Source organism: Pagrus major, chromosome 21 (assembly GCF_040436345.1).
Source record: "Pagrus major chromosome 21, Pma_NU_1.0".
Classification (NCBI taxonomy): Eukaryota; Metazoa; Chordata; class Actinopteri; order Spariformes; family Sparidae; genus Pagrus; species Pagrus major.
In genome coordinates, this window is record NC_133235.1 from 27,109,300 (window position 1) to 27,132,220 (window position 22,921).

General features: G+C 42.8%; 3 protein-coding genes across 4 annotated transcripts; 1 reads left to right on the plus strand and 2 right to left on the minus strand.

The window, feature by feature from the left end:
- Positions 1 to 649: 649 nt before the first annotated feature.
- On the plus strand, positions 650 to 10,326 carry LOC141016581 (electrogenic aspartate/glutamate antiporter SLC25A12, mitochondrial-like). Its single transcript, XM_073491038.1, has 18 exons — positions 650 to 740; positions 1,445 to 1,498; positions 2,466 to 2,611; positions 3,615 to 3,730; positions 4,112 to 4,251; positions 4,375 to 4,521; positions 5,444 to 5,582; positions 5,703 to 5,796; positions 5,964 to 6,048; positions 6,244 to 6,325; positions 6,441 to 6,599; positions 6,849 to 6,901; positions 7,280 to 7,360; positions 7,845 to 7,985; positions 8,099 to 8,237; positions 8,736 to 8,894; positions 8,994 to 9,084; positions 9,303 to 10,326. The coding sequence occupies exons 1-18, from the start codon at positions 729 to 731 to the stop codon at positions 9,511 to 9,513; spliced, it is 2,049 nt and encodes a 682-aa protein (XP_073347139.1). The 5' UTR covers positions 650 to 728; the 3' UTR covers positions 9,514 to 10,326.
- On the minus strand, positions 10,271 to 18,051 carry LOC141016582 (dynein, cytoplasmic 1, intermediate chain 2a-like). Of its 2 annotated transcripts, none has more exons than XM_073491040.1 (16): positions 17,902 to 18,051; positions 16,330 to 16,438; positions 16,112 to 16,244; positions 15,534 to 15,618; positions 14,731 to 14,858; positions 14,552 to 14,641; positions 14,218 to 14,380; positions 14,030 to 14,129; positions 13,769 to 13,894; positions 13,527 to 13,673; positions 13,314 to 13,427; positions 13,087 to 13,220; positions 12,839 to 12,983; positions 12,605 to 12,745; positions 11,890 to 12,015; positions 10,271 to 11,724 (listed from the first exon to the last, which is right to left on the minus strand). In XM_073491040.1, exons 2-16 carry the CDS (start codon positions 16,435 to 16,437, stop codon positions 11,623 to 11,625), a joined length of 1,842 nt encoding a protein of 613 aa, XP_073347141.1. In that variant the 5' UTR covers position 16,438; positions 17,902 to 18,051; the 3' UTR covers positions 10,271 to 11,622. The 2 variants fall into 2 exon arrangements, with proteins under 2 accessions (XP_073347141.1, XP_073347140.1); XM_073491039.1 differs by having other exon boundaries at positions 15,534 to 15,669; positions 17,902 to 18,038.
- A 1,284-nt stretch (positions 18,052 to 19,335) lies between these two features.
- On the minus strand, positions 19,336 to 21,380 carry and3 (actinodin3). Its single transcript, XM_073491696.1, has 5 exons — positions 21,369 to 21,380; positions 20,908 to 20,971; positions 20,649 to 20,693; positions 20,113 to 20,261; positions 19,336 to 20,013 (listed from the first exon to the last, which is right to left on the minus strand). Exons 1-5 carry the CDS (start codon positions 21,378 to 21,380, stop codon positions 19,336 to 19,338), a joined length of 948 nt encoding a protein of 315 aa, XP_073347797.1.
- Between the last annotated feature and the right edge of the window lie 1,541 nt (positions 21,381 to 22,921).

Below are 22,921 nucleotides of genomic sequence, written 5' to 3' on the forward strand. Positions count from 1 at the left end.
CAAAGCAGAATTCCTTTATTTGTCCCACAAACTGGAAAATGTCTGTGTCACAGCAGCCAAAGGACAGTAATATTACAATAAACAATAATAATAGTAGTAAAAATAAACAGTATAATAAAAATTATCTCTCAGATCTGTTAAGTATGCCACAGTGAAATGCCACAGAAGCCCTCTGTCTCCTGCGATGCGGTCTGAGGTGTGCTGGGCATTAAAAACAGCTAAATTGACCTGTTCTTGTGCTGTTTTTTTAAAAATGTTTCATAAAGGAAGGTCAATACAGCTGGTTCACACTAAGTTCCGCCTCTGACCACGCAGACAGCCAATCACAGGTCACGATGAATCAGTGGCACCTTGGGCATCCAATCAGACTTCAGAGGTGGGGCTTGGTTACGCCCCTGCATCTAGCAGATGATGGAAGGTGATGATGCGGGACTTTTATTTTGTAGAATAGCTGGGGTATTTTCATAGTGTGGTTTTAACACTTATTTTTAAACTAACGACGCATATTTCTTGTGTGTGTGTGCGCGTGTGTGTGTGAGAGAGAGAGACAGAGAGAGAGAGAGGAAAAAGAGTGAGTGCGGGCTGTTTGTATGTGTTTTTCTGTGGGGGGGGGCTTTTGTTTTGAAAGGCTGCCCGGTTTCGTTTTCGTGTCCCGGTGCTCTACTACACGTCCGATGGTGGCGTGCGCTGCGCCCCTGCTCGCGCACTGTACGTGACGTCAAACCAGCATGGCGGTCAAGGTGACTTCGGCATCGCTCTCGTAGCGATGTTTCAAACCCTCTATTTGCGCATATCTGCATGTCTTCCGCTCGGTTTCTTGTGCGGGACTCGCGCCGGAGAGACCGCGCGCTGCTGTCCGGGGCAGGGTGCCTCGGATGCGGCGTGAGGCTGCTGAGGCTGAGGCTGTAGCATCACCGGGGCTAGCCGCCGCCGCCCGGCTGGCCTTGATGAGACATCCACAACCTCAGAGTTAGCGAGATAATGCTAAACAAGCTACCGGGCTGCTAACACTGCTGTGATTAAAAAACACAGCGACTCTAGCTGAAGTCGCATCAGTCAGTTTGCTCTCGTCCTCTCGGTTTTTTTTAGCCTTTTCAGATCTTAACATGTCATTGCCACGGTTTGTGTCCTCTTCCTGTGTGTGTGGTTTGTGCTTGCTAGCCGGCTACATAGTTGTAACCTTACTCTGAGCTAGTGTTCAGGTTTAGCTCCTGGTTTTGCTCGATTGTTTAGGTTTTTCTGCCTAAACTTGTTCAACGTGATGTTTCGTCAGGGTGTAGTCGTGAAGCTTTGCTGTGGGTTATTTCATGTCGCAGCTGGTCGTCTCTCCTTCACAGCAGCTAGTGTTTCAAGGAGACATGAACCTCAAAGTAGCTTGCTTTGTTTTTGCTTCAAGTAGCTTGCTTTAATCATGTCATAATGTTTTACTGTGTATTGTTTTTAGGTGCAATCTACCAAACGTGGGGACCCGAGTGAGCTGAAAGCAATCTTCCAGAAGGTGAGGTTTGATTTCATCCCAACACAATCAGACTCAAGTGTTTCTTTAGCAAAGCTCAGTGTTACACATGATTATATCTTCTACATATCCATGTAAACAGCTGGTTGTAGAAAGCAGCTCGCCCAGACTGTCTTCACTTGGTGAATGAGCTTGTAAGTTTGTCATGGGGTTTGAATTACAGCATTAGCCACAGTTAAAGGTCCAGCACAGGCTGCTGCTGCTGGTGCATTAAAAACACAAATGACTGTAACTGGATGGCTTGATGGTGAACATGTACATCGGTTCACCTCACGTTGTTGTTGAAGCTTTACATAGTTTTGGTCAATGCTTGTTGACTCAGCAGCAGCTGTTGTTAATGGGAGAGGTTGTGTTTAAGTGTTTAACATCTGCTTTTCTCTGTCTCTGCTTTGATCGTCATGTCATGTAGAGGGAATGAGTTCATCTGGTTTACAGGAAATATGAGCATATTGTCTTTTCATAAGTCAGGATGGCTCAGTAGGTAGAGCATCAGACATTTAATCCGAGGGTCCGGGTTCAAAGTCCCTGTTCAGGCTGAATTGTCAGTTTTTGAGAGAGGATGCAAAAGCAGTACGGTCCTTTTATGACCATGAGATGTGCACGAGTGACTGCATAAGAAGGGATTTGCTTAACCTTCACTTTGCTCCACCGTCGTCTTACGTGGTGAGCGAGTGACCCGCTGTGTGATTGTCGTGTGGGCCAGCAGTTGTCGCTCCACTGATATGCATAGGTCAGATAGCTTAGAAACTAAAACCATAAACATCAGTGCATGTGTGCATGCTCATACTTGCTTAGGTATGTGCTGGTGTCATTCTGCTATGTCACTCCTTCACTGCAGGACCAGTGACCTTGGTTAGCATGAATCCCCCAGCACAGCAAGGAAACTTTGGTTAACAGAGCTGCTGTTTTTGTTGTTGTTTATCGTATTATTTGTTGTTTCTCTCCTCAGTTTGCCAGTGTAGCGGACAAGGATGGAGAGAGGTTCATGACCCCAGGAGACTTTGTCCAGAGGTATCTAGGACTACACACGCAGATCCACCACAACCCCAAAACTGTACAGCTCATTGCTGCTGTGGCTGACACCACAAAGGACGGGTACGTACTGAAACAGAAATGATATACACACACAACTACACGCTGCTTATCATCACTAATTGACAGTTTATTGAGCCATGTCTGATCAGTACTCACAGTTATAGCCACTTACAGATAAGATAAAATTCCCAGTGTCACCAATTTCCCCGACTGCTTGTTTATTTTAGGAGCTATTCTAGTTTTAGTCCAAGAAAGGTCGTACTTTTTTTGTTGAATTTGAGTCAATATATCTGCTTCGTGTTTGCAGATTTCTTCTTCAAACATTCCAGACAGGTCTATCAGGCTTTTGTGTAGGTTTTACCTACAAATACTACCATTGCAATCACACTAGTGCTGAAACAATTAGTTGATTACTATGCCTACCTGGCCTTAGAGCTAGGAAAACATACACAGATATCTTACAAATAAATTGCTGTGTAACGTAGAAACAACAGTTTGACTAGATAGTAACTGCAATGCAATGTTCAGAGCTGCCATAATGTTTTTCTGGTGAGCACAAGTGAAAATGGATTGAGCATAATTACAAGCTGCTGGTCCAAATATATGAATAAATAAAAATGCAGGCTATAAATGTTACAGGAGCAACATGTAATGCTCATTTAGACACAACTCCCAAATATTTCACTACAACAGCAGGACAGACAGACATGTCTCCCTCACAAGCTTTGAAGGTGATGTTAGAACATTAACCCAGCCAACATTAGCCTGAAGCAAATTTCATTTATTTATTTTGTGACAACAACCAGAAAACTTTTTCCCTGAGTAAAACTGGCTTCCAGCCAGCCTCAGCAGGCAAGGCTGACACAGCCGACTTCCCAGTTACACTGACTTGACATTAATAAATATTGGCTCAGTTAATATTAGAATGGACAATGTTTTTTTGTATTTGTGATTTCATTTATCTGTTCCTATAAGCAATACTGAATGATCTGATCTTGGCTCCATGTGTTTAACACTATATCTTTTTTCCCCTCTTCCACCACATGCACACCAACAACTGCAGGCTGATCTCGTTCCAGGAGTTTCTTGCATTTGAATCAGTGTTGTGTGCACCCGACGCTCTCTTCATAGTAGCCTTCCAGCTGTTTGACAAGACTGGAACTGGAGCCATTTCGTTCGGTACAACTCAATTTTCTGTATTTTTGCATGAATGACAATATAAATATAGCACTGTACGTTGTGCAAAATATTTTAAACTATCCATTTTTGAAGGAAATCCTCTAGTTTAATTGAAGTACAGTGAAGCCCTCCCTGATGTGTTTGTGTGCTGCGTCATCAGAGCGGTGCAGTGCGCAGAAAGAATTTGCTAATATGACATAGTTAACCAGATTACTCTACGTCTAAGTCATTACACATGGATCGACTTACATAACCACTCATGCACTGTTTCATTCCAACTTGAGCTTTCTTTCTTATGTCAACACACAAAGCTTTATGTTACGTCATTCATTATGTCAGGAAGTTTGATTATTGATCCTTTTTTTTGTATTTGTGCTGCAGAGAATGTGCGGGACATCTTCAGCCAGACCACGGTGCACCACCACATTCCCTTCAACTGGGACTGTGAGTTCATCCGTCTGCACTTTGGGCACGACGGCAAGAAAGACCTCAGCTACCTCGAGTTCACCCAGTTCCTGCAGGTACGTCGGTTATATACAGACACCCTCTGATCAGTGTTAAGTTTCTCGCTTCGTCTTGTAGTCGACTATATTTACACTCAGCATTCTGGTGTCATGTGTTTTTTTTTTTTGTGTTTTTTTTAGGAGCTGCAGTTGGAGCATGCACGCCAGGCATTCGCCCAAAAGGACAAAGGGAAGAATGGCGTCATCTCTGCCATGGACTTCAGTGACATTATGGCCACCATCAGACACCATGTGCTCACACCGTTTGTGGAGGAGAACCTTGTCTCAGTGAGTGTTTTTGTGTGCGAGGAGAGCTAACTGACAGAATAATTTGTCACCACAGAGAATATTCAGATCTAATAGATGAGTGTTATTTTCAGATAAGCGCTGATGGTCCAAAAATAATTTTCATAGCTGGAAGCTCCCTCATTTCAGTTCGTACTAGGCTGTGACATCTCCCACTTTTTGGAGTAAGAAATTGTTAATAATTCAAGTCAAACTGGGACAAAAAGTTTTTCATGTGCCCCAGAAAATGCTAAACAATACGTATATTTTGATCACTTGCAAGTGGCAATGTAACGCACTCTGAGCTGTGGGGTTATGAAAATGTACACACTCAACAGAGGTAAATCCTCATCCGCTTCCAGTCTGGGGTTATTAGCTTTACAGGACAATACTGGCCACTTTCACCTTGGGCCTTTCTAATTTGAATAATCTTTTAAGCTTTGCTCAGGCTCTGCCAAGCGTTCTCTTGTGTTAGGCTTTTCTACACATTCTTACTTTAATATTCTGACACTTCTTGACAGGGCTAAACAGTGACAGTGGTTTTATCCTGATTTCCCTGAGATTCTAGTCGTACACATGGTTGTAGCCGTATACCGTTTTCTAGGTATATTTGGATTGAGATTTTCTGAGACAGTCATCTTACCATGAAAATGTTATACCATTGCAACCCAACATACAGTTAGATATCCTGCATCGTAGGATTTGCATTAGAGGAATACATTTTGTGTGCCGTTGACATCTTTTTGGAACATATATTTCCTGTCAGAGTTTTGTAATTTAGTTAATTATCATAAAATTAAGGAAAAGTCAATGAAGATCTTTCTCTTATTCAAATTTCTGCCGATAGTGCACCTTTTAATATAAAAAAGACAAAGTTTATTTTGGTCAGATCAGTACCAGACGTCCTCTGCCTTTTCTCTTCCAGGCTGCAGGTGGCAGCACCTCACACATGGTCAGCTTCTCGTACTTCAATGCCTTCAACTCCCTCCTGAACAACATGGAGCTGATCCGCAAGATCTACAGCACACTGGCCGGCACGCGGAAGGACACGCTCGTCACCAAAGGTGCTCAGATTGTTACATTACCGTGATGTTGTATCTTTCAGCTAAAATGCTTCATGAGTGTGTCATACATGTCGGTGTTATTATAAAAGGTAATTTTCTTTTATCTCTTTCTCGCTGCAGAGGAGTTTGTTCATGCTGCCAACAAGTTTGGTCAAATCACTCCAATGGAAATTGACATCCTGTACCAGCTGTCAGGCCTGCACTCCCCCTCTGGGTAAACACTCACACTGCAACTCGGTTTAATCCTGTGATAGTCAGTGTGGCCCAAATCCTTTAATTCACCTCAGTTTTCTTTATGGATATTTAGTAGAAGATGTAATGATCTGTGTGATGACAGTGATGGAAAATAATGGGGATTAACAATGAACATCTGTGTTTTAGGCGCCTGAATTTTAGTGACATTGAGAGGATAGCTCCATTAGAGGAAGCCTGTCTGCCCTATCACCTGGCTGAAACCCAAAAACAGGTAGGATGCTTGTGGCAGTCCGTGTGTGCAACTCCTTATCAATAAGCAAATCAGTAAATATGCTATATAGCACGTTCTATACTGAAACCATGAAAGAAGGATTGTTTTTCTTGCGTGGGAAACAGAAATGTACGTAACTGTAAACAGTTTTCTTTATGTTAACTCACCGTATCCCCATGTGTGATTTCCTATCAGACTCATGGGGACTCTTCCAGGCCTGTGTATCTCCAGGTTGCAGAGTCGGCCTACAGGTTCACCCTGGGCTCTATCGCTGGAGGTGAGTTATCCTACAGCCAAAGACAGATGGCTGTCTGAAAATGCAGCAATTACTGATATATCTAATTAAAGGTCGTAGTATTTAATCATATTTGTGTGTGTGTGTGTTCACAAAGCTACGGGAGCGACAGCCGTGTACCCCATCGACTTGGTGAAGACTCGCATGCAGAACCAAAGGTCCACGGGATCCTTTGTTGGAGAGCTGATGTACAAGAACAGCTTTGACTGTGCTAAGAAGGTGCTTCGTTACGAGGGCTTCTTCGGTTTCTATAGAGGTAGGCCAGAAAGGTCTCAAATGGCAGCTGTATAATCACCTGTCTGCACCCACACTGTACTAATGTTATTTTTCCTCACTATACCATTCATTCATTTCTTAAACATGTATCTGTTTGTTATATTTGCTCAGTTCTCTTTCACCACTGATGTACATTCCCTTTTGATTCCTCCTGTCGTACTCCTGTTTGTTCTGTAATACTAATGAAATGAGATTCTAGTCTTACTCAATCCCCCATGATTCCCCACAGGTCTGGTTCCTCAGCTGATAGGTGTGGCACCTGAGAAGGCTATCAAACTCACAGTAAGTACCTCAGATCATATATACAACACATAATAATCTTCCATCCTCTAGTCGCTTTGCTCGTACAGTTGTTACAGTGGTAATAATGGGTTGTTTACACAGGAGTTAACTGCATGTTGACAAAATCGCACACAACACATGCACAGTTAAATTAACTAAAAGAAAATCAATGAAAAAGTCTCCACCAGATGAAAAATACAGTAAGAAGAAGCTTAAAATCAATTTAAAAGTAACATTTTACAGGATGAGAGACATCACATTTACCAGTTTAGATCAGATTTTCAAAAAGCGGGATAACATCTCAACTCATTGACTGATTTTCAATCTTCCTCGGAATTGTCTTTGGTCTCATGCTTGCTCTGTGTTTGTGTCCAACAGGTGAATGACTTTGTAAGAGACAAGTTCACCGACAAAGACAACAATATTCCTTTTCTTGCTGAGGTTCTCTCCGGTGGCTGTGTAAGTGTCAGGTCCATAACACTTTTGTATCCTGCTTAATCTGTTTGTGAATGCATAGAAGAACTCGAGGCTAGATAAAAATGCAGATTTACCACCCTTAGGTAAATGTGCCTCCTTAGTTGTATTTTGTGCATGGAGTCTGTTTATCGGTTGTATTAACTTGCTTGCTGAGTTCCACATGACATTACTAACAGTGGACTGCAACCCTGATTGCATCCAGAGTTAAACTGTCATTGTCCAACGCAACATGTTTTGTTTTTCTGTTTTTGTTTTTTTGATAGCGTTGTTCATCCTTACACACTTTGGCCCAGCACACCTTACCGTCCGGGGAAATTGCAAAGTAAATGATTGATCAGGATTAAATTTTTTACTATTGACTTGGCTCCCATCCCTCAGCTGTGTACATGTGAGATGCAGAAGCAGTGATTTATTTTCTCTTTGATTTAATTGTGTGAATAAGCTCCTATTTTTCTCATTTATCCAGGCTGGAGGCTCTCAGGTGATCTTTACCAACCCTCTGGAGATTGTGAAGATTCGCCTGCAGGTGGCGGGCGAGATCACCACTGGACCTCGAGTCAGCGCAGTCAGCGTGGTCCGTGACCTGGGCTTCTTCGGCCTCTACAAGGTAACTTGTCTTTGATCGAGTATTCATGCACTCTTTCTCTTTGCCTTGCTCTTTCATGGTCTTCTTCCAAGCACTGTCTCATACAACTGTCTGCTCCCTCTGTGTCTAACCAGGGTGCTAAAGCATGTTTCCTGAGAGACATCCCCTTCTCAGCCATCTATTTCCCGGCGTATGCCCACCTCAAGTCCTGGTTTGCTGACGAACAAGGCAGGCTGGGAGCTCTGCAGCTTCTCACTGCTGGAGCGATTGCAGGTAACGTCAGATTATGACATAGAACAGCGTGTTCTGAATGTGCTCGTGCAGAACACTATTTATTTAATTACTGCATAAGAGAAAAGCAAATCATTCAACTGACCCCATGGCTGCAAGCTGAATCATTAAATGCTAATAAACAAGCTGGTTATAAATTCTTACTGACCTCACCTTAAAGTTGCTACAAGGAACTTTCATTTTCTGTTGATTCTGGCAGCTCCTGGGGGCAAAGCTTTGTTTTAGTGTGTTACAGCATAAGAAATAGTTTATATTTCATACTTATCTGACCTGATGACAGGCATTAAGAATAACTATAGTAATTATATAGAAATAGCCAGTCTTCTTGCTGATGGTCTCATTTGTTTATGTAGGTTCTATAAACGGATCAATATCAAATTGAAACTGTTTGATAACCAGTTAAAAGTTCCTTTCATGTTTAAGTCATAGACTCCGTTTTTCACAGGTTTGAAGTAACATCTGACTTCCTCCATTTCCCAGGTATCCCTGCTGCCTCCCTCGTGACGCCTGCTGATGTCATCAAGACGCGTCTGCAGGTTGCAGCGAGGGCAGGACAAACCACTTACACTGGAGTCATCGATTGCTTCAGGAAGATCATGAAAGAGGAAGGGTTCAGGGCTTTGTGGAAAGGAGCTGGAGGTGTGTGTTTGTGTTCACCAGCATGCATAGACACAATGCATCTCAGATTGTTTTTGCATGTAAAAGATATTGAAATTTTTCTCCCTCTCTTTTCTCCAGCTCGTATGTGCCGGTCTTCTCCCCAGTTTGGTGTGACTCTGGTGACTTATGAGCTCTTACAGCGGTGGTTCTACGTTGACTTTGGAGGACAGTAAGTCAATTTTTTGAGGTTGAGAGAGAGAGGTTGGGGAAGCGCATAAGACATTGCACTGGTAGGATTAATGGCCTGTATGGAGGCAGTACCTGTTATTATACCCAGTCTGCTGGACATATCTTAAGGTTTACTTGTCAATATTTTGTTTGTTTGTAGCTCTTGCCTTAATTTTTTGTGTAATAACCATTCCCCTCTTTTCTCTCTCCTATCTCCAGTCGTCCGGCAGGATCTGAGCCCACATCCAAGACCCGCATCTCTGAGCTTCCTCCCATCAACTCCGACCACCTCGGAGGCTACCGCCTGGCTGCGGCCACCTTTGCCGGGGTGGAGAACAAATTCGGCCTCCACCTCCCTAAATTCAAGTCCTCCGGCGTGGTTTCCATTCATCACCCAGAGCCAGCCACTGCCACGCCATCTCAGGCCTAGTAGAGATCTGAATCTCCATATCACTTTGCCATCCCTCTCCTTCTCTACCAGGAGCCAGACACTTAGATAGATACACAAACGAAACACACACAGTTAAAACACACTCCACACATAGGGGCCATAACAACACCAACCCCTCCCCAGGGTGAAGGTGTGCATCCACTGGTCCCCCGCAGCCAGTGGTGGAGGTGGAGAGCTGGCTGCAGCTGTGGATGCGACCGAGCAGACAGCGACAGGACCAGAGCGCTGACTGTGTTGTATCTTCAGTGGCTGTGCGCTCCTGCCATCTCCATCTTTTGTGTTCTTTTGTCTGAAATCGGAGCTCCAGGCACCCCTCTCTCTTTCTCTCTCATGAGTAGCTGATATGATTTTTATTCTGTTTTCTGTCTGATACTCAGTGTGAGTAGGACTTCTCTTATTGGACGGTGGGGATAGCAAATATTAGATTGGTCAGCACGGTGTGGGGCTTCACTTTTGAATGGTCCTCACATAGGGGCTATATACTGTACATATTGTATAACTGTACTGAGACAGCACATCGACAGGAAGCAGTGAAGAAAATGTTACAAGACAAAGATCCGTAACATTCGGTCAGTATCATTATATAGCACCTATAATGTTACGGCAACATGGGGCCTTTCGGTCCTGGTCTCTGAGAAATCTCTCTTACTGATGTACAGAAATTTTCAATTGAGTGTTTTCTTGATAAAACAAGAATCATGAGCAGAGAATTAGGTATTAATAAATTAAATGTATCTGAATTCAGTCATTGTATTTTATTGAAATAAATCATCCATATGGTTTTAATTTTAACAATATGTCTTTGAGTTTTATTCCAATGGAAAAGTGCAACCATTGACCGTATCAGAAACAGTAACAGGAAAGAATACAGTACAGTTAGTCTATGCAGAATACTGATCTTGTTCAGATTATAACAAATATGGTTGCTACAGTGCATTTTTAAGCTCAGTTTAAATATTTAAAGAGAAAGCATTTGAAGCTGAAGTTTTGTATGGTGAGGTTGGACTTGCTGCATCCTGGAAGGAATGGATGGAATTGGATGGAAAAGGAAACTCAAATCATGTTCTGTGATTAAAAACGAGTTTCCAACCTCAGCTTTACATTTCCATTTAAAACTTCATGTAGTTTATTTAATCCTCTTAAAGAGGACAAGTCAGGAAACTGTTGTTTGTTTTACTACTCGTTACACAGATTCAGAGTATAAAAACAATCACCTTTGGTACAGAAAAAAAACGTCACTTTTTAACTGTACTAGTGTCAATAAATTCAAGGCAAGTATAGGAACGGATTTTGCCTGGTACAAAGCTTGTAGTGCGAATTTTAGGAATGTACTACTCAAGCTCTTAGTACAAAGCAGCATTTTTTGAAACAATACACAAAATATTTAAATAAGTGCAACCACCAGAATAAATATTAAATATTGTAGTGGTTAAAATGTAAGAATGACACACCTCTGCACAGGCCAGAGTGAGCACGTGTAAGCACATTAGCTGTTTTTTTTAGTCATCAAATTCAAGTACTGCTGAGGATAAAGAGGATCCGATAGTGATATGTCAGCTTTTCTCTTTTCGCTCTGCTGACACACTCTTTAAAAGCCACGTGCACAAGTGTGTCCGGAAAAATATTAAAACATGTAAAAACACTCAAATGGTAATAAAAAGGTGCAGGTACAAAGGTTTGCATATTTAAAAAAGAACTGAGTTGGTTGAGGCCTCAGGAGAAGAGCAGTTTCTTGGAGCCCTGAGGATGTTATCAAAGCTAGAAGTTTAGAGTGGACAGACACATCTACATATGCTGAAAAACACATCCCTGTATTCCTCTGTCAGCTGAACTTTCAACCACTTCTGTACGACTACTGCTACACCTGACATTCATTGTTCCTACAGATGGACTCTAAAACTCTTCGAGACACTTTTAAAAACACTTCTAAAACTCGTCTAAAGCTGTCGTTTCTATCCCTTCTAGCTCTGCACGTCTCCTCAGGCCAATTCATGTTGTCGTGGGTGGAAAAGCTGGAAGCCAGTGTCGTGTAGTGTGCTTTAGGTGTGTTGGTGTATGAGCAGGGCTGTCAGTGTGGGGTTTGGAGTATCAGACGTTGGCCAGTTCCTCCGCTTCATCTCGGTTCTCGTTGATCTCATCCAGCGTCCGGACAAAGCGCGTCCACTCGTCAGCCTTGGGCACGCAGATTTGCTGCAGAAAGACAAAGGAGGATGCGTCAATAGCACGTGAAGCAAGAGGTGGAGAGAGTGATGCCAATATCTGAACCAAAATCTTGTTTTCAGTTGTATAACTGAGGGAAGCTAAATCTAAAAATCTCGTTAAAGCATGATAGCAATATATGGGATGACATCTCACCTCCCCTACTTCGTAGACCTGCACCTGCCCCTCCGAGTCCCCGGTGGCAATCTCTTTGCCAGAGTAAGCCCATCTCACACGGTTCAGTGCTGAAGCCCCGTCCACACACACACTGGCGGTGGGAACCTTAAAAACAAAAAAAAGTTGAAGAAGATTAAGAAAAAAACAAACACCAGCTTACAAAGAGATTTGAGATTTAAGAGATGAAACAGATTCACAGATGCAGGGGCGCCATTAACTTGTTCATGTGGCAGGTGCAATAATCCTAGGAAATCTAGCTCATTATACTAAATGGACATTTAGGTAAAGTTGCTTTTCATTACTTTATTGGCAAGAGTTAGATGAGAAGATTTATACCACATATAACTCTATTAAATAAGTATTTTACACTTTGTTCTTAAACAGATCAACAGAGCCAAGCTCAGTTTCTCCTTGTTTCCAGTCTTTATGCTAAGCTAGGCTAAGTAGCTGCCGGATCCATCAACATATTTAGAGAGAGGTATCAATCTTGTGTAACTCTTAGCAAGAAAGTCAACAATATATATTTCCCAAAATGTCATACTATTCCTTTACAGGAGACATATCGCGCTCATTCTCAGCTTTATAATTTTATCTTGGGTTACTACTAAAATAGGTTTACATGCTTTAATGTTCAAAAAATAGCACACTATGTCTCCTTTAAAGGGGGAAACAAAAGGTCTGTGTATGTGCATACTTCAGTATCATTGTTGAGGTTCCACAGGTCCAGGCGTCCAGCTAGGTCCACACATGCAAACAGAGCAGGGTGAGTTGGAGACCACATCGCATCGTAGACGTAGTCACAACTGTCCTCGAACGAGTACAACGGACGGGTGCTCTGAGCAGAAGAACAGAGGGAGAAATGGATTAAAGTTAGGAAACATCACTAGTAGTGCAACTAAAACTGTGATTGTAACCTTAAATGTGTCACCTTAGTGCTCCAGAGTTTGACAGTCCAGTCAAAAGAGGAGGAGATGAAGAGATGAGAGAAGTCAACAGGTCCTCCAGCACTGTGACAGCTCAGCCCGGTCACCGGACCATGATGGCCCTCAAACACCTCAGTGATTCCCGCCTTACTGTAACACACAAGCATGAAACGACTGTCAGGACTTCTCCCAAAAAAAGATCTGTCCTTAGGGATAAAAATTGCTCTGAGGACAGAGGTCAAAGAGGACTCACCTGCCGTGGCGACAGGCTGTGTAGACAGAGCCGTCCTCACTCCCCACCACAAAGTTGTTAACGTCAGCCAGAGGAAAGGCCATGGAGGTGACGGCCACCGCTTTGCTCTGTTTGAATACCAGCTCCAGACTGTCCTGCAGGGAAAACACACACAGCCTTCAACTCTGACGAAGCAACTGATATTCATGACGGCATCTCTGTTCATCGTCCATACAAGTTCAACGTACCTGCGGCTGGGAGAGCATGTCGAGGCTCCAGGAGCACATTTTGCCATCAGTGGAGATGCTGATCAAGTTGTTGGCGTTTTGGGTTCCTATCACGCTCACGCAGTAGACTGGGTGCTGAACGCAGTGGAGGAGGACAAACAGAGGAGTTAGGCCTACACAAGACAAAACCCTGTATGCGTTAACATAAAAGGTGTGTGAGCTCCAGTGCATTACCGTGTGTGCAGCTGCAGACAGAGGGGTTCTCTGAACAGGGGTGCGCTTGTTGCTCCGGTTGTCCCACAAGACAATCTGTCCGGAGTACGTCCCACCCACCACCAGGTTGGGGTGAAACTTTGCAAACCCAGCTGACATCACCTCTGACTGGAGGAAGCAAGAATACAAGTTATATATCTGCTTTTGCCTAAATTTTTGTTGTATTAAACTTTTTTTGTATTTGTAGGGATGTGGTTTTGTACCTGGCAGTGGAAGATGTACTCAGGTGTGCCTTTCTTGTACTTCAAGTTCCAGACCAGTGCCACTCCATCGGGCTCATGGGGAGCATCCTCGTTATTGTTATATGAAGCTACCACCAGCTCTGGATACTGAAAGGAAGATGGAGGCCATTTTTAGATGCAGAGAAGAAGCAGTGACACTAGGAGTCAACATAAATGAAAAAATAGGGCCTATAACGTTAGACAGGAGAGGGTTAAAGCTCCTGTGTCCGCGCTCTGACCCACCTGAGGAGACCAGTCGAGACAGGTGACCACTCTGTTTTTAGTCCAGCGATCATCTGCAAACTGTCTGTACAGAACCAGCTTTGCACCGGCCTGCAAGTCCCTGGAAGGGACCGAAAAGGAAAGTATAATCAACCATGCCTCTCCATCTACCTTTCTACAGAATGCAATGTTTTCTTCAGTGGCCTCACCCTTCCTTGTCCTCCAGATCTCTGCCGCTGTAGTCGAAGCAGACGTCCACCTGCTCGGCCAGAGCTCTCTCCACAATTCTGCTGCCTCGCTCGAAAAATGACAAGAACTCCTCGGAGTGCAGAACCTGCAGCTTCTCTTCTTCTGTCAGCTCTTTGGGACCGTCTACACACAGATAATTCAGCATAAGCTCAGGAAAAATATGCGAGAAAAGATCTTGCTTACCGATAGCATATTGCTGGAAAGACTGAAATCAGCTCAAACTCATTACTTAAGGCAGACAGGAATAAAGAAAGGTAGTAAAAGCACAACATTTGAAACTATTTTTTGCCTTACCCTCCTCCTGCTGTTCACCCTGTTCATCTTTCTCCTCCTGGGTGTCCTCTGCTGGTGGGGGAGCAGCGATCTCCTCATCCTCTTCCTCATCTGGGACACACACACAGATTTGATTGAGTTTTTATTCAGTTCTGATTCAGCCAGGGGCAGAAGAGAAAACAGGTTTGCCTTTGCATTACCTGCTTTTTGATCGGTGTGTGTCTGCGTCTCGGTGGGTGTCTGTGTTTCTTTGCAGTAGGACACCATTTCCTTTGGCACAAACTCCACCTGGGTCACTTTGGACATGCCCAGCCTCACAGCGCCACGTCTACACACACACACACACACACACACACACACCATCGTCGAAGTAAGCACACACGTAGTTTTGCAATACAAAGCAAGAACTGAATGCAAATTTGACATGTGGAGACATAAATGATGATATACAGACAAAATACTAAACACATTTAGACAAATCTAACATGAAACCACAAAAACTGAATAAAGCTGGAAGACAAGCTAAAGGAGAGAGGAGGAGCAGTACCCCATGAGCTCAGAGTCGGAGTGGAGTTGCAGAGTAGAGGGGTCAGGATCCCAATGCAATGTCCTTATACAGCCAAACCACCAGACGGTGTTAGTAAGAGAGAGACAGGACAGACAGAAAGGAAGAGGAAAACAAGAGGATGAAAACAAACGCAGAACACGGGCAAAAAGGCGAGACGTTAAAGATGGGAAAGACAGCAAACAGAGAGGAAGAAAGACCGAGAGAGAAGAAGAAGAAGAAGAAGAAGAAGAAGAAGAAGAAGAAGAAGAATTGAGTGCGTGTTAATTGAGAAACGTCAGCGTGCCGGTGAAAAGGCAAAGAGGAGACATGTCAGAATTCATCAAGAATATTTCACATGTTAATACACAGACACTTGGGCATGCAAGTACAACAAAACATTAAATTAAAAAGCGACCAATCCCCATCTCTCTCTCTGTCTCACACACACACACAGACCTTGGTCCCGCGTTTCCGTCGCCAGAATCTTGGCTTCCTGCATCGCTGCCCACTGATTTGTTGGAGGGAGACATGGGGGCGGGGACTAGGTAGTGAAACAGACACGTATCTTCTGTTACTACCCTCAGGGGCTGAGCTGTGATTGCGTGTGTGTTTGTCAGTGCGATGAATGGGTGAGTGAGTGAGGGAGAGAGTCAGTGAGGGAGGAAGTGAGGTATGGAAGAAGTGTGTCGATGAGTGAGTGAGTGAGTGAGTGAGTGAGAGAGTGATGCATGCAGTAAGGAGGGGATAAAAACACAAAAGGACAGACAAAGGGGAGAGAAGAGAGAATGAAAATAAATGGCAGGCAAGGTTTAGGTGTCATGCACAACAGTTATATTAAATGTTCAGATATTGTGTGAGGTGGGGGTGGGTGGCGTGGGGGTGTGGTTTGGTGTGGCAGTGACAGAAACCAAGCCAGACAAAAAAGTTAGAGGTGACATTTATAAACACCACAAATCCATCAGGAAAACGACCAGAAAGTGATGGGAGATAAGTGCGGGTGAAAGGTAAACAGAACAGAAGCATGCTGGTTTTACCATGAGGTATGTCAGGGGTGATGCCGACACTCTGCAGCAGAGCCTCCGCCTCCCTCCTCTTCCTCTCCAGGTCGGAGTCTTCGTGGCCGGCAGAGGAACCGCCGCCCACATCGGCCCCACGCTTCGAGTCTCCCTACAGAGTACAGGGCAGAATAAAAACAAAGCAGCGGCCTGGCAGGTTCTACAGCGATACGTGAAATTGCAGGCATTCAACTTACATCCTTCTTCTTCTTCTCCTCTTCTTTTCTCTTCTTCTCCTCACGAATTTGGGCGATCCGCTGTTTCTTCCTCTCCAGCTCAGCCTTCAGCTCACTCTTGTCAGACATACTGCAGGAGGAGAGACGTTTAAACCTTGAGTGTTGGCAACATATACACAAAATGTCCTTGAGCAATACACTGAGTCTCATAAGAAGAGCGATTACTGTTCTGTGATTCAACACGATGTCTGGGATCCTTAAAGTAAAACATTATTGCAATTATATTATGATTATGTTTTTTTAATTCCCTGTGAGACCACGTGAGCATCCAACAACCGATTTATGAAAAAGGTCCAAGGAAGGAGATAGTTTGGGCTGAGGTTGTCTAATTGCAAAGGCTTCAAAACTACACTGCAGATCTATTTCAGAGCTGAAATCATTAGCTGATGAATTGATTAGTCACCTATCAAAAAATAAACATGAGTACTTTGATAACCAACTAAGTGATAAGCAATTTTTCACGCAAAAGTTACGCACACACTCATTTTTCAGCTTCTCAAATGTGAAGATGTTCTTGCTTTTCTTTGTCATGTGATGTGATGGTAGTTTTGAGCTGTATGTTGGATAAATCAGAGCTTTTGAGTTTATAGACAAGATTGTATAATAATAATAATCTTATACAATCATAGACATGATTGTATAAGAAGGAAGCTTTTTTTTCTTGCTTTCTTTAACCAGGATGACAAAAACACTTTAAAAAGGGTGGCTGCCTGAGTTAGAAAGATACATTTAAGGACAGTGAGGTCATTCAATACACATCAGAAACTCTGCACAGCAACAGAAAATATCTGAGTTGGGGAATTTGTGCTTTGCCTTGTGACTTTTCAAGTATGGAAACCACATCTATCAGTGCTGCAAGATCCAGACAGCGATGTTTGGACTGTGCAGCATCAGGCAGTAGCCCTGGGCCTGTCATCCTGGAAACATGTGAACACCAAGCAGCTGTGGATAACAATGTCCTCTTTATCTGTGTTCTCCATAATGTCAAGGCTAATGATAGAGGTGGGTGTATCAGTCCAGAAATAAAAAAAACACTAGCTAAAAGGTAATTATGCCTGCTTCATTATTAATGCTTAAAAACACATGTTCGTTTATTATCCAGAGGGTTGTAGCTGTAAAGTTAATCACGTCAGCATGTACACACACATCAGCTACAAACATGTAATCCTGGCAGATTTGTGTCGTGAGTGTCAATAAGATGATCCAACACCTCTCTGTCAGAAACTAGCTACTGTGTTCATCTCCCCCCTTGAGCTTCTTCATTATTATTTCATAATATAGTAAACGCCTCACGTTATGGGTCAAGAGTGTGTAAAGTATGTTTTATAATCTCATTAACAGCTACATTGTCAGCTAGCTTGCTTGCTAGCTAGCTAGCTGCGTTAGCATGCTAATCTCCATGGCAGCCGGCGGGCCTGCCCGTTATAATGAGCGACTAACGGGAGCATCGCAAAACCAACGCCCGACACCGTCCGCTGCGCCGTCCCGCTCGCTGACCCGGTTAAAAGCAACACGGATATAAATATTATATACCTGATATCAGATGTTAGACTCAAGCAGGCAGGTGACGAGAGAATCCAGTTTTCTTGCGCGTTGAGTGTGAACAGCAGTGATGATGGTGGAGCCTGATGATGCTGGAAGAAGACAGTAGTTTACTTCACCGCGTCCTTCTTCCTCGGCGGCGCGTCGCACAACCGATGACGTAGAATACTACCGCCCCCTACTGGTAGAGACTGCGCATGTCAGGGATGAACTCCTGTCTAATCTGTTTTAATGGGTTTTGTTCATGTGTTTGTAAGGTGGAAGATTTGTTATTCACATGCTGTTTTAGGTTGCAATTGACAATACTATAGAATAATCTTATATAAAAGTACATGCTTGTTAAGAGAGAAATCTAGGTTTCCATTTTCTGCCACTTTTTTTTACCTCATAGCCACTTCATCCCATTCTGGAGGAAACTATTAGCTGATAGCTTTAGTTACTAGTTACTTTGCAGGGCGAGATTACTAATATAGAATTAAAAATCATCTAATAAATGGAGATTTTATTAAATATTAAGATATCCAATGCACATTAATGCATCAATTATTATAATCCAGTAATATAAATGTTATTCTGAGGTGGGCTGCGCTGCACTTTAATCTTTAGTAGGCTACTTTATGTATATTTTGGTGCTAATGCTGCTGCACTTTAACTTCAGTAAGATGTTGAATGCACTATATTAGACTATTAGATGATGGTATTGCTACTTTTACTTGAGTAAAATATCAGAGCTCTTCTGTCATTAGCTATTTATTTGTTTTATCTTCAAAGTAACTTTAACTCCACATATCATAGAAATGTGACAAAAAATTCTAATGAGGCATATTTTCTTGTTCGTTTCCAAACTATTTGACATACATTTCTGCAAAAATGACATTTTAGATGCCCCTTTAGATTAAAACCTCTACAGTTACCAGTGTTGTTGGCCTCTGCTTGCCTCTAAATGGGTGTATAGTTGATATTTCCCTGTGTGATTTTATTACAGAGGTAAAGTTGTTCCTTCAAATTTGACTAATAAAATAATTTGAATCTTAACCAAAGGTTGAAACTGTTTCACACACTGGTGCCCCTTCTATTTATTTTTTGCCACCACTGCTATGCAAATACCACAGAAAAACACAATAACATGAAATATAAAATCACACATATTTAATACCATCATCATTTTTTATTCTTTTTTATTGTTTCTATTCCATTCAAAAGTTGTTTATTGTGCATCATGACCACTCATACAAACAAACAGCAAATCAATCACATGGTTTGTCATGTGGGACAAACTCTGAGCATGAACGAGTGTTTTTTCATCTCTGTCCTGAAAAACATTTGATGATTCGCATGATGTGATGTTTTCCTCTTTGTCTTTGAAGTGGAGTTGCTCACAGTCCTGCCTTGGTTTGCTCTTGTGATTTCATTTTGCAGTCTCACCTACTCTTCGGGAGCTGGGTTGGCGTACTGAGAGGGGTCATAGAGGTCACGTTTGAAATCATAAGGGTCAAAGAAAGGGTAGAGGGGTTTCTGGGGGGCTGGTGCTGCAGGGGCACTTTCCTCGACTTTTGCTACTTCCTCTTTCACCACTTTCTCTTCAGCAGGTGCCTCCGGTGCGGATGTCTCCTGGATCGGGCGGGGAGGGTGGTCGATGAGGCAGTCGGGGTCCCAGTATGGGTCGCAGTCATACTCCATAGCTTTAGCAGTGACAGCAGGAGGGGGAGGTGGCACAGACTTTTTAGGGGCAGGAGGTGGTGGCGGCGGTGGTGGTGGAGGAGGAGCAACAGCTTTTATCTCCTCCTCTGTTTTGGGCCTGCAGGCGGGGTTGAATCGTGGGTCACACAGCACCGGAACAGCACCTGTCGGCAGGTAGACGATCTGAGGTTTGCACAGAGGATCTTTGGGGTGACACAGATAGATCGTCTGAGCGTTCTCCAGGGGGTCTGGTGTCGGGGTAGGGGTGGTGGGAGGTGGAGGAGGCTGAGTGGTTGTAGTTGGTGCTTCAGTGGTAGTCAGCACGCCCATGACACTTTGGTAACTGGAGGCATCCGGGCCATAGGTCAGCTCCAAGTGACGCATCTGCTGATACAACATCCTGATCCTGTCGATCTCATAGATCTGAGCAGAGAAACATCGGAGAGGGAAAACATTTTAGCTGAATTGTGAAATCAAAGTTGAAACACAATATGTAAGAACGTCCAATCAAGCTCAACTTACTCCTTCAATGTGTCCAATACTGTTGTAGAAGCGGTAGTAGGACTGGAAATCAGGGTTGCCTCTGTACCATTTTGGGTCAATGTTCCTCTTAGGTCGAGAGTTAGTCAGGAAATCGTGCGCCTGAGCAGAGTCAATGTTGAGCGAACTCCCTGTGGAGGAACACAGAATAGGGAATCATAAAGTCTGTTACGATTTAAAGCAACAACATGTAATTTCCTAGAGAAAGACAGTCGATTGATGAGTCTCGGGTTGGCAGCTCAAGTCGGAGTCAAAGATCTTTCTCCAGGAAGTTACACTTAGTTGTTTTAAACTTAAAATTTGTGGGGAACTTTGTTTTTAGTCTACAACTTAAGTACAAATTTGAGATGCTTGCACTCCACTACATCCCAGAGGCAGATACTGTATTTTTTTACTCCACATCATTTGTCTGACAGCTTTAGTTACAAGTTACTTTCCAGATTTTTTACTTACTATATCTGATTAACAAATAAACTTGTTCAAAATTACAATCTGCAAGAAGTCGGCTTATTACATACCTCCAGGATTCTTAACTTTCACCAGAGATGTTGCTTCTAGCAAACCTGGAGGGACGCAGATCATTTATTAGACATTTACCCAAACAACACTTTACTCTGCAGAGTATTACACAGCAACTAAAGGAGGCATTCAAGGCACGACTATGAGTGACCAGTGATATCAGCGGCTACAATCCTCATTCAAGTTTTTATTGGTAAAGTTTGAGCTGCTACATGAATGTAAAATAAGAATACTTCTTTGCATTTTACTGAGACAAACCTGGCATTATCAGCAGGTAGCACAGCGCCCTCGACAGGGACACCTGGGAAATCATCTTCAGCATCTGCAATTGCAATATCACACAAAACCCTCATTATTTTGTTATTTTATTCATTATTCTGTCTGACACCACTGCTGTTTTCACAAAAAGAAAATTAAAAAGGACCCTAATTTCCTGTGAAGTCACTTCTGGACCCTCCATGTTTTTTCAATATAGCAGCTCTCTGATATTTATTCACACATCCTGATTCTTTCGCTGTAACATTTGCAGATTATATTTTAAATAGTTGTCAGAGAATTTGGCCAAAAATTCTTCTTTATGGGTATTTTCTGCATCATGGCATGCAAACTGCTAAAAATTCAATACAAATGATGCAAAACAAAGGTTGCATTAAGTGAACACCTCTACTTTTAAACGTGACGTGGCTGCAAAAGTGAAAAATAAAACCAAACCTACTCACCTGCTGTTGCATCTTCCCAGTCCTGGTCTAATCTGCTGCACAACCTAACTGTTCCTAAATACTGCTGTTTGCACTGGGGCCTTTTCATTGGCTACCGAGCTGCAAGTTGGCCGAACTCCACCCCTCGTGCATTTTCTGTTGAGACGTGGAAGAGCTCATTAGCACACTGAGCAGGAAGCAGCCGTTAAAAACCGACTTCAAACAAAATGTGACTCCTTGTAAAGCCACAAGAATCAGCCCTACAACAGCAGGGCACCTACTGGGTGCACAGACTGTCCAGTTTCCTAGCTCTTTCTATAGAGGTCATAGTCCTGGATAAAGCTTTTGGTGCAGGTAGGTATAATGCATTCAAAAACACTACATTTTCCCGAGCTGATGGCTTTCTCTGCTTGGTTTATGGACCAGATATGCAGAATTTGTTGACATGCACCGTGCTACTGTAGCCTAAACTCTTGACAAAACATGCCTGGCGGGTAAAAATTAACCCTCTGTCCCAAAACAGCTGGATATGTCCTTTCAACTTTGGTCTCGGCCAGTCAAAAAATAGAGGGGGAGCCGCGTCAACTGCTGTTTAAGTCCCCAAGAAATATGCAGGAATTATGGGCTAGCTTGTCTGAACACCAAGTCAATGTAGCACAGCCTGGGAAACGTTGTTCAGAGACTTCAAAACCCTACTTTTATTAGTTTACTCATAAACGTGCATAATAAAGTTACTATGTGGATAAATGTATGAAACCAGAACCTTGTTGCCTTTGTTTTATACTCTGTGTCTTTCCTATTTCAATTGATACTCAATTAATTTATCATTTTACAACACAAGGTTGTATAACAGAATGGAGTTTATAGTCCTTTAATTGTACTAATAAAGATAGAAACCAAATTGATAGATTAATAATCAATGAATCATAAAATAATTGTTATATTGAGAGCAGAGGTTGAGTTAAGAAGTCTCACAGCCTGAGGAAAGAAGCTGCTGTGTAGTCTGGTGGTACAGCAGACGTATCTCTTGCCATTCATTCATTCATACAACTTTATTTAAATCTTTAAGAATCACTGAGTCCAGTTATGTCACATGTACATGTACAACAAACTAATGCACGCAAAGATGATTAATGAGAAAACAAACGAACAAAAACTGAACACAGTTAAAAGAAGTTACATTCAAGAGCAAAGTAGTTTGTTTTCCTGGTTTGGTTTTTGGGTTTTAATGTTTTTTGTAAAGGGTTCCAAGATATACTGAAAGCACTTTAAGAAAATGTTGTGTTTTCTTGCAGGATTTTGAGCTTTATCCATTCACTTGAATGGGTCAATGAGTGACACAGGGACCGGTCTGATAGGGAAGTGCATAGAAACTAACTCTGTCACGTCTTACTGTTAGAGATGCCCACCCTACTTTTTCATACAAGACTTCAACTTCTGCATTAGACAGCTTCCTGACTGGAAACATCGACAAACTGGCATGGTTTGTGGACGGGAAGTGATTGAAACCGCCCAGAACATCTACAGGTGCCCATCTAGAGAGCGTCCGTGATATCTGTGAGACCAAAGGACAC

Bases quoted from the DNA above. Each gene is read 5' to 3' on its own strand.
- LOC141016581 (XM_073491038.1), top strand. The intron at 6,326-6,440 runs GTGAGTTATCCT...GTGTTCACAAAG, and splicing joins CCTGGGCTCTATCGCTGGAG to CTACGGGAGCGACAGCCGTG. The intron at 7,361-7,844 runs GTAAGTGTCAGG...TCATTTATCCAG, and splicing joins AGGTTCTCTCCGGTGGCTGT to GCTGGAGGCTCTCAGGTGAT.
- LOC141016582 (XM_073491039.1), bottom strand. From the start codon at position 16,437: ATGTCTGACAAGAGTGAGCTGAAGGCTGAGCTGGAGAGGAAGAAACAG. The intron at 16,245-16,329 runs GTAAGTTGAATG...TGTACTCTGTAG, and splicing joins AGGAGAAGAAGAAGAAGGAT to GGAGACTCGAAGCGTGGGGC. The intron at 14,381-14,551 runs GTAAGGCAAAAA...ATCTGTGTGTAG, and splicing joins GGGTGAACAGCAGGAGGAGG to ACGGTCCCAAAGAGCTGACA.
- and3 (XM_073491696.1), bottom strand. The intron at 20,262-20,648 runs GTATGTAATAAG...GTTCCTCCACAG, and splicing joins GAAAGTTAAGAATCCTGGAG to GGAGTTCGCTCAACATTGAC. The intron at 20,014-20,112 runs GTAAGTTGAGCT...TTCTCTGCTCAG, and splicing joins GTATTGGACACATTGAAGGA to ATCTATGAGATCGACAGGAT.